Here is a 10,128-nt window from a genome sequence, read left to right on the forward strand (position 1 = left end):
ATTTTAACAATGTATGTTTACTGACAGATTGGTCGTTATATGTTTCACCTATTCGGCTAAAGTTATGTTTATAATCACTTAGTGGACTATTGTTTTTAGAGGAAGGCGTATTACGTAATTAGATGCGGAGTAATATGCGTTCACCGGGGCCGTTGTTTCAGGAGACTAGATAATCCGTACTGCAGAAATTAATGAAGTTACATTTTCTATTGCCAGCTCGTTGTCGTGTTATCCTTACTGGCTACGTGGGAAATCACTACGTGTGTGTATCTTCACTACTAGCAACATGTGGAGTAGACATGTTTGTTTTTGCTGTTGTGGGAACATGGATTCACATTTACAATAATGCAGCATGTGAGCATGATAGTGTCAGAATACAGGTGCATGTCAGTTAATCAGTTGTTGCAGTGAACGATTAAGACAACCGGCAGTGGGATGTAGTTCTCACAGAATGTTTATTGCATTGAAAGTACGAATTTACACAAATACAAAACACATCAGTCTCATAAATTATTTCAGTGAAGGAGACATTAAATTGTCTTCCAGTGCAAGTAATTGGATTTGAAGCCATTTTCAGAAATACACAAATGTATTTATACAAAACAAAAAAGCTTTAGGACACAAAAATAATATTAGATATTGCTATAAATACCAAAATAATTAATACTTTTAAGAATCTGAACCTGTCAGACATAAAGATACCATCAGCAAATCTGGAATCCAGATAGCTTTTGAGAATATTTTAGTTGTGGTTATGGGTCACAATTTTTAGACCACCGCAACCAACCAGTTCACAGATTATCAGACTGAGGGCAAGGCAGTGCCAAAGATCACTTGGCTTTGCTTTCACTTTGGGCCAATGCTGTATGTAATAGAATTAGCCAACATCAATGATGGACAATCTTTGATATGCCAGAAAGCAAACGCATCATACAGCAGACGGTATACACTAATACTGCATCACATTCTCCCTGACACCTGCACAGGAGAGAGAAGTAGGTGCTACCACATTAAAGACGATTTCCAGCTCATCCCTGTTTGTTCATCTCCTCAGTATTGAGTGCCTGAAGCGTCTGAGCACTTGAGGAGATCGTATTTCACATAGCCAACACGATCCACCTGCCTGCGGGAGTTCATACGCCAGTAGAAGCGGTCTCTGCAGAAATAGATGTGACCTAAAGAAGAAATATAGACATTTTAATCAACAAAATACAAAATAAGGATTATTTCATGCAACAATCTACTGTTAAATGCTAATTTAGTTCAATAAGCTCAGTATAAATGTTTGAAATTACCTTTGTACTGGAACACATCATGAGCATCATTGGGGACGCCACCAAAAACGACATCTGTGTATTTGGGGTACCCTTTGTCGATTTTCTGGGCCTTCACATCAAGCCTGTGTTGACAATAGCAGAGAATGTCATTAAAATGACAAAAACAATCATCTGAATTACATACTTTGATTATGTTGTGAAAAAACGCCAATTTAACAGGCTTGCTCAAAGACTAATAGTAGTCAAAGAAGAGCTGGCAGAATTTGAAAATCTTCCAGCGACAGACATGCTTTTCCTGATTTCAGACACAATTTTAACTCACCTCCAGTAGTTCTCCCCACTGAAGAGCAGCACTTTGCCTTTCCCCCTCTGCAGAGCTCCCTCCACCTTCTGAACGGTGTTCGGGAGGCCGAGCTTCTCTATGCTGCGGGGACCCAGAACACTCTTCCCTGTGTACACCCAGAATCGGGTCCCTACAGAAAGAAAACGATCATGAGAAAAAGTGTTCTAGCACTTTTGGCTTCAGTGTTAGTGGTCCCATATACACTGTATGTAGCTTTATTACCTGAGAAAAAGTACAATTTCCTGGCCAGAATGTTCTCAAATGCAGACTCGATGACTGCTGGCAGAGCGGGCCACCTCTCTGAAATAGAAAACGGTCCCCTGAGCCCTCCATTGCTCTCGCTGGACATCTTCCAGAAATGTCTGTTGATCAACACATTTACACACAATTAACACATCGGCACGGCTGGTTTGTGTTTATGTTGCTGGTATTACAAAGAAGAATAGACTATTTGCTTACCCGTCCTTAAAGAAATGTAGTTCTCCCTCAATCACAGTGATGGTGTCGAATTTGGTCAACTTGCAGGCATCTTTGGTGGGATCCACAGGTCGTGTGGTGGCAGTCGTGGTGGTAAGGTCAGTCTCATCAGGGTTTGGGTAGGGGGTGGGTGTGTCGGGCCGAGGGGGGGTGGGATCAGGGCCTGTTCTGCCTCCTGAAAAAAGAAAATAGTGTTGGTTGAAAGAGAGTGTTGAGAAGTTAGAAATTAAAGCATTTTGGGGTGATTTTGTATGATAACACACTGTGTCATGACCTCACCATAGAGATATTGAATGCCTTCAATGTCATCTTCATGCAGGGAGAAGTTTTCAATGTAGCTGTACATGGGGTACATGAGAGCCTCTCTTATGTTGGAGTGATCCAGGCCAAGGGCATGTCCAAACTCGTGGGCTGCCACCAGGAACAGACTGTAACCTGGAACACATGCAGAAAGGAATATTAATGAATGGCACGGGTAAATACGCAAAGCATTTATCTTCTCCACTTTCTTGTCTTATATTCATGTTACTCACCCTGGTCAGGACATAAACCCCATTTGTTGTCGTCATCATAGCTCTCAGTGGTACCGCACCACAACTTGCCATCTCCTCGTCCCTCACTTGTGCAGGAGTCGTACTTTTTACCCAGGAACACAAAGGGGAAGTGGCAAGGCTCCCCCTCAGAGTTTCCACCAGTTACAGCGGTGTCTGGCCAGACAAAGACATAATAACAACGGTAAGATAACAAGCCATTGTGGCAGTACTGGACAGCATTCATGAATTATGGTTCCTGTCACTCACCACGACTGGGACAGAGTCCATATTTCTTGTCATTGTCAAAGTTGCTTGTGGTGGCACACCAGCGATAGCCATCACTGCGGCCGTCTGTGGTACAGCTGTCATATTCCTCCCCCAGAAAGACGAAGGGAAAGACACACTCCGCTCCGTCTGCGTTTCCTCCAAATGTGTACAGAACTGTCAGGATGAGAATAAGGGGCAAGGATGAGCGGGTGAAGCGAGTCAGCATGCCACAAATGCTCTAGCTGACCTCTGACCTATGATTTCCCTCGCTGAACAAATTGTCAAGCTTACGTTCACTTGGGCAGAAGCCGAATTTCTTGTCACTGCTGTAGTCAGCTGTGGTGGCACACCATGGCAGGTTGTCCGAACGCCCATCAGTGGTGCAGGTGGTGTAGGATTTGCCCTCGAAAGTGAAGGGGAAGTGGCACATGGCACCATCAGCATTACCATAGCGAGTCCTCACAGCTGAGCGGACAGAAAAAAACATACATGTCATGTAATGTATAAAGTGAGCACTAGGGGGAGATATCCTCATATTATTTGTTGGTGGTGGAGCACTGTCTTTTGGTAAATACCTGGTCCTTTTCCTAGGGTCCAGTACTCATCATCGTCAAAGTGGGCGTCACCCTGCAAACCCTCACCAGGGGGATAAGCATGGGCCAGAAGACCATCTTTACCATCGAATGGATATGGGTCTCCATGGTCTGAACAGAAAAGCAAAGTGCACGTCAGTCTTTTGATTTGTGTTTAGTTCAAAATCATTATACATATTATATTATACATCATACATACATTATATATATATAAGTATGTGACATCAATATGAACAACACTCATGAATTGAGCAAAAACACATACTGGTTTTTCCAAATGAAATCATGATGTCAGCTGTCCCATCAAAGAGGCGGGTAAAAGTCAGAGGGGTCACATCACTCCACACCTTGAAGGCTCTGGCAAAGGCCTCATCAATCAGAGAGGTCTCCATGTCTGGAGTATAGCTGACGATCCTGCATAGAAGAGAAGGCCGACTCTGTTTTCAGACTTATAATTGACAATGTAAGTGAAGGAACTTGGTGATATATCTCCATCAGAGATAGTCTTTGTATTTGGTGCCTTGCATTACAAAGCGCAGGCATTATAATGTCATCCAGTCCGTTAACAGATTCTTTCTACCTACTCACCTATAAGTGACATCTTGATGGTCCCATTTGAGGTCTCCGTCAAATGTTTTGTAGTTGGCCACATCAGGAACCCCACAGCGAGGCCGTTTCATGGCCTCCAGGGTGGACATGTCCAGCTCTCCAGACTCCTCCAGCCCCATCTGCCTCTGCATCCTCTTCAAAGCCTTGGAGGTGGACACCATCGACTGGAAGCCGCTGCGTTGCATCGCGTTCATGTAGCCAAACTTCGTCAGATAACCCTGGCAGGAGAACATGAGAAACCACAATAATGAGTCCAGATAGTGATTATAGCATGGGCAGGATAGAGTGGGTCCTTATGGAGTAAACTTAGGTTTGGAAAAGTATCTCCTAGTGTTTTTGTTCTCACTTTCAAACCCTCATATAGCTTGAATTCAGAAGAGCATATTTTTATTTTCACGAACATCATGATAGAGGTCTCTGTCTAGGTAATTAGATCCCCGCACAGCTTGCTTGCACACTGTTTTGGGAATTTCAGAGTATCAAGACAAAATGAACCATCTGCTACTCACTTCTGCCAGCTCCATATCAGTCATGTTTTTGACGATGTCTCCTGGGAAGGTGACAAAGACGGACCTGAGTGGAAGGCTCCATCCATCCTGTATGCTTATCCCCAAAATGAAACACACAGCTAAAGCACAGCACCTCATGATGAGACCTGTTGTAGATTGCTGCAAAAAATATATATAAACTAAGAGCCTTGCAGTGAACAAGTGCTCTGTTCGACAAAAATGATTAAAAAAGCTTCTCCACTGACAATCCCAGTGTTTCTCCTTCAGTGTTGGCTTCCCTCTTTGTTTTGACTGGTGGCTCTTGTTGTCTCTGCTTTGTGCCCTTGGTTGTGGACCTTGTTTTTATGCAATGTAAAGTCTTAGTCACGTGACCTCGCCCCCACCCACTAACCTCAACCCTCCCACTTACATGTTGACAGGCTGCACGTTAAACGAACATGGGGAATTTCCAAAATGTCCACATTTAGCCTTACCTAACAACTAGTGAGTGGTTAGTTAATTGTTTTTTGTTGGAAATATTTCAAGCTGGAGGAGTTGAAGAATGAGATTAGTAAATAAGACCAATTATGGAAAAGTATTTTGATTGCATTCATATTATGTTAATAAAGTAAAGCACGCCTGAAAACCCAAACAAATTACAAACCAGATTACAAAAGACTCATTGACTGATTATGAATCATCATAAAAATATTCAGGAAGTAACCTGAATAATAAACACAACGTGTAGATGCTTAGTGTACATTGTCTTTGTCATCCTTTTTCATGTGAAAAGATCTTCTTGACATGTTCATGTATTTTTACCTGAGTACAACACACTCATCATGGGACCCAGCCAGACACTTCTGTTATTTAGATGGTCTAAAGCAATGACATAAAACTTTCCTCCACCCTTTTCATAAATAGAGATTAGTTTCCTCTTTACCTATAGTTGGATACTGAATAAAATATCAAACTAGGTCAAGTCTAAAATAAAATCTTACAGAAATATCATGTCTGTCAGTTGTTTTATTTTCTGACATGGTCAACGTTTAAATAAATGTTTTGAGTTTTCTATGATTGAAGTGATTCAAAAATCCCAATGTATTTAAATGGGATATTTTTCAGTATTACATTATTGCTGTTGGCCAGATGTTGGGTAACTACCAGCTTCATCATCACTACACTGATGCTGACGCAACATCTTCACTGGCTTCTTCCATAAGATGAGCCAATTCATTCGCAATGACTTAAACGGCTCATTTGGCAATGAGCATTGCACCTAATATGACTAATATGTATGTTCTACAAAGCGGATCTTACTTCTCTGTTCCTCATGCACATTTGTGTTACCTAACAGTTTGGGCCATGAATAAAAACCAAAAACAAGAAACTGACAAAAGTAGCCAACTTTTTTATTCTAAAGAACAACTTCTATGTTGAATGATCTGTAATCTTGAGAGTACCAACTTTGTGCAGTAGTGTGTTTCTGCTGGGTTGGCACGATATGTTGCTATTTCGAGGTATGTGAGCATCAAGGTGTTGTAGGCAAGGACGTGTCTCAGCTTTATGTCATGACTCATATACGTTCCCATAAATGGCCAAAGCTGCAGATGAGGGGCTTTTTTTTTCAATGAGCACACTGCTGACATCCTTTATTCCCTTGCAAACATCTTTAGTCAGTTGCTCTGATGCATTTCAGATGCAGGAAAATAAACATCTCTTTTTAACTGATGAGCCAAGTCAAAATACTCCATGCTAAGTAGAGGGGGAAGTCCCTGTCCAAGCCCATGTTGAAAAATGTTTGGTGGCTAAAAAAGTATTCGCTGCAATTGAGACTTTGGAGAGTTGAAAAGAATGAAGTGCACATTGGCACATTATCTCTAATGACTTGCCATTTATGGTCAAAGACGATTTGTACCTATCAATTTCCTAATAAAGAGGAGGTGTGAAGTTTTGGACCTGCGGTTTGATGAGGGAGGTATCCTTCCTCTTATTTGAATCTATGGTTTCCTGATGTGGTTGATGATGACACATTTTGACACATACGTCAATCTCCCCCCATGTTTCTAACTTAATATTGACGTGTTTAAAACATATTGTCATTTCCTCTCCTAATTAAGTACTTCCTCTTTTTTGCAATGTCGTTTCTGTTGTTTTGTGATTTTCCCACAGAGAGCAGCAGCCATAATAATGCATATCATTTGTTTTGTTAGATCAGTATTTCTACACAGGGGAGATCAATTTTAAATCTCTAAAGTTTAAGTCTTGATAACACACATACCTCTCCAGATTTTAACAATGATATTGACCGGTCAAAATAAAGAAGGATTTTAAAAATGTCAATTCCCTTTATTTTATTATGCTTGTTGCCCTTTGCTGACTCTCACATTATTCACATGGTATTCTATAAAAGAAACCCAACTCTCCCAACTCCACTTGAAAATAAATGTCCTTTGTTCCCGGTGGATATTGATATTTTTACCACACAAAATACAGAATACCAGCTACAATGTAGTCACATAACACATATTCATATTGCGCGTATATTTTTGGCCACATGGATTACATTTAATTCAGACGAAAGCAGCTCTATCCAGCTTCAAATACACAAGCCCTTTTTCATTTTTTACAGTCATTCAGACACAATCGTAAGGTTATTTCTGTATATATGTGGCTCATCCCCGTGCCTCCCTTGAAAACATCTGCCACTGATTTTACATGGCGTCAAAGGCTTAATGAAAACGGCTCCATGCATTTTAACAAATGCCACATTTAATTTGGTTTTGCCACTTTGCCACTTTTGCGTCTGGCACAGATACTCAAAAAATACACATTTTTGTGTGGCACACTTCCCAAAATTGCTCTCAGTCACAACACAGCCTGTTGGCACACACCCCCACGAACGAGGCCAACTGCGTCATCAGAGCGCTGGATAATATCACAGTAGACCAGCAAGACCCTCACAGCTCACGGATCTGTATGATGAGGTTAACCGTGCAACAACAGAGCCATGAAATATCAAAAGTCATCATTTGTGACCGCTCTCTATTTTTTCTGGAGCTGCTGAAACGAAATGTTGCATGTGTCAGACATGGTCTAAATGTTGGTATTTTAAGGTCATTCGTAGCTCAGGGTGAAAACTCTGACCATATGCCATTTGTTCTCATCAAAACTCAGCATGTTTTATGCCCTGGTTTTCTTTAGTTGATGGTAGATTCTTCAGTGTTTCCAGTTCAGCGCTGTACAGAAAGTTTTGCAACTTTCTCCTTAATTGTGACCTGCCCTGTTTAGTTTATACCCTGCCTTGTTAAAGCAAACTGTTTATTTCTTATGGTATGTTTCTAGCAGCCAGTTATAAATGAAAAATCGCTTCCTGCCACAGTTGATGTGGTTCCTGCTTCCTCGTTCAGCTGCCTTGTGTTTTATGAAGACTGGTTTGTTGACTTTGCGGTGGGACATAGAGACTGTGTTTGATGTGGAGGGAGCGTTACTCCAACACCACGTCCAGGTACTTTACCCGGCCTTGCTGAGTCTGCTGTGCCTTGCAGTTATTCTGGGAAAAGCTTTGTTTTTATACCCCACTAAACTCTCACAACAGTTTATTTCGGCTTCCCAAGGAGTTTGCCCCTATGTGTTGTTTTATTTCTGGCCATTCTATGTTGTTCACTTTATTATCACAATAACAATGAAATTAAAACCGTAATGAACGGCGTATCTAATGTATTGTCTCTAAATATTTGAAAGCCTTTTTAATTTGTCAAGACACTATGCATGCTTGTGGGTGAAACTGGCACACAAAGATCCTCAGAGCGCAACAAACAAAACGTATGGCAGCCGAAAAACTAAAACTGATCAAAACAAGCAATTGCCAGGGCGGAAACCATGTTGTGCCTCCAAGCCCTCAAGTGTCACTCATATAACAGCTTGTCTGTAATGAGTCACAAGTCAGCATGATAAGTAAGACAGAAATAATTCCAAGAATAAACTTTAAACAGTTAGCATGAAGTTGTGTACAGTCATATGAATGGGACCGGAGGAGCACAATGGCCACAGCTTTGACTCATGTCTCCTTGGAGGGCTACTTCTGCTTCACCAAACGCTCAATCAAAATCTAGACTATTCGTCACCTATGAGAATATTTCTTGTTTAATGCAGTGTAACAATTTCATAATCTGCTATAAAGATTGTGAGATGGAAAAGTTGGATATTCAGAGTCATACAAATAACATGCATATGCAATTACATGCATTACAGTACTTTCAGATGCTGAAAGGGTATTAAAGTGATAATATTGATCCTCATAGTTCTGTGTCATCCATGTCACATCCAACCTAAGATGAACAATGCAAAATACTGGGTAAAGTTTAAGTCGGTCATTCCAAAACTAAATGTAGAAGTTGTTCTCATCTTATTATCTTCAAACCTTGTCTTCGCAGACAACAACTTTTCTCAATCTTGATGTGGGGAAATGAAGTTTCACCACACTGCCAGGGATCAAAGCACAGTGCCAGGTCGAGGTGATCAAAGCTGTTAAAAGATGCATGTCATATAAACCATCACTGCTTGTCGCTGTTTTCTTTCCCATTGCTCTGGCACCGACTGTTTGGGAGCAACCGCAGAACAAAAATCGACATGATCTACATGACTCTACATGATTGGGACACTTTGCTACTGATTAGTGAAACAGGATATGACAAAGTCCTGAAGGCATCCCTTTCGCAATGACTTTGTATGGATACATATGCGGCTATGGCACTTTGTTGACTTACTTGTGGCTTCATGAGAACAGTTAGTTGGTTGTGCACATGGTTCACCTGTGTGAACAAATTATGATGACAGAAGTGATTGAGGGATAAATACACATGATACACACATATATCTGGACGTTCGCTGCCTTTTTCAGAGAGTGACAGTAGATGCCAGGAGAAGAGCTGCAGCAGAGATCCGGCACGTTGTGGTTCACGGTCGGCAGCTTAATTAACCTCCAGTCGGCAACAAGGCCACTGCAGAGAGGATGTATAATATTGTTGTGATACTGTAGTGTAGACAATTTGTAATTGTATAATATCACTAAAAAGCAGCAGGCGGGTTTGGCCGGGAGCCATGCATGAGGGTATAGACTGTGCCTGCTGAGGCGTGGGCTGCCACTGCAGAGCAAGTCCAGGCAGGCGGAGTTGTGTTGACTTTATGGACAGCCATCTTTACCACAACCGTTAAAAGCTAATTACTGCCAGTCATAAGCAGAGGCCTTTATGGCCGTTCCATCCTCTGCCATCCAAAGCACAGCCACAAGGGAGTGACAGCATGGATCACGAGGGGAGCTCTGATTGCACCAAATATTATTGTTGCTTTTAAACTGCATATGGAGCAACGCCTCCAGAACTTTTAAAGAGTTGTTTTCAAAATCTGCGGCCTGTTACCCAAAACAAAACAGTTATTTTTACAGATAGGCATTTTGTGTTGTAAGCAAGAGTCCTGTTTGGGGAAGTCCATTCACCAGGTCTTTAAAACCAACATCCCAGAAAATGGGAAAGAAATTGG

At 41.5% G+C, this 10,128-nt stretch overlaps 1 protein-coding gene across 1 annotated transcript; it reads right to left on the reverse strand.

Annotated features, from left to right (window-relative positions):
• Nucleotides 1-448: 448 nt before the first annotated feature.
• Nucleotides 449-4,905, reverse strand: mmp9 (matrix metallopeptidase 9). Its single transcript, XM_079272769.1, has 13 exons — nucleotides 4,609-4,905; nucleotides 4,079-4,317; nucleotides 3,756-3,904; nucleotides 3,473-3,601; nucleotides 3,189-3,362; nucleotides 2,898-3,071; nucleotides 2,631-2,804; nucleotides 2,377-2,532; nucleotides 2,080-2,272; nucleotides 1,843-1,982; nucleotides 1,600-1,750; nucleotides 1,296-1,399; nucleotides 449-1,175 (listed from the first exon to the last, which is right to left on the reverse strand). The coding sequence occupies exons 1-13, from the start codon at nucleotides 4,744-4,746 to the stop codon at nucleotides 1,051-1,053; spliced, it is 2,046 nt and encodes a 681-aa protein (XP_079128895.1). The 5' UTR covers nucleotides 4,747-4,905; the 3' UTR covers nucleotides 449-1,050.
• Nucleotides 4,906-10,128: the final 5,223 nt, after the last annotated feature.

The sequence above is a fragment of the Melanostigma gelatinosum genome, assembly GCF_949748355.1.
Source record: "Melanostigma gelatinosum genome assembly, chromosome: 8".
In the NCBI taxonomy this organism is placed as follows: Eukaryota; Metazoa; Chordata; class Actinopteri; order Perciformes; family Zoarcidae; genus Melanostigma; species Melanostigma gelatinosum.

Excerpts from the sequence above, each read along its gene's own strand:
- mmp9 (XM_079272769.1), bottom strand. The coding sequence starts at position 4,746 with ATGAGGTGCTGTGCTTTAGCTGTGTGTTTCATTTTGGGGATAAGCATA. Across the intron at positions 2,273-2,376 it reads AGGCATTCAATATCTCTATG|GAGGCAGAACAGGCCCTGAT; the intron begins GTGAGGTCATGA and ends TTCTTTTTTCAG. Across the intron at positions 1,751-1,842 it reads GAAATTGTACTTTTTCTCAG|GGACCCGATTCTGGGTGTAC; the intron begins GTAATAAAGCTA and ends TTCTTTCTGTAG.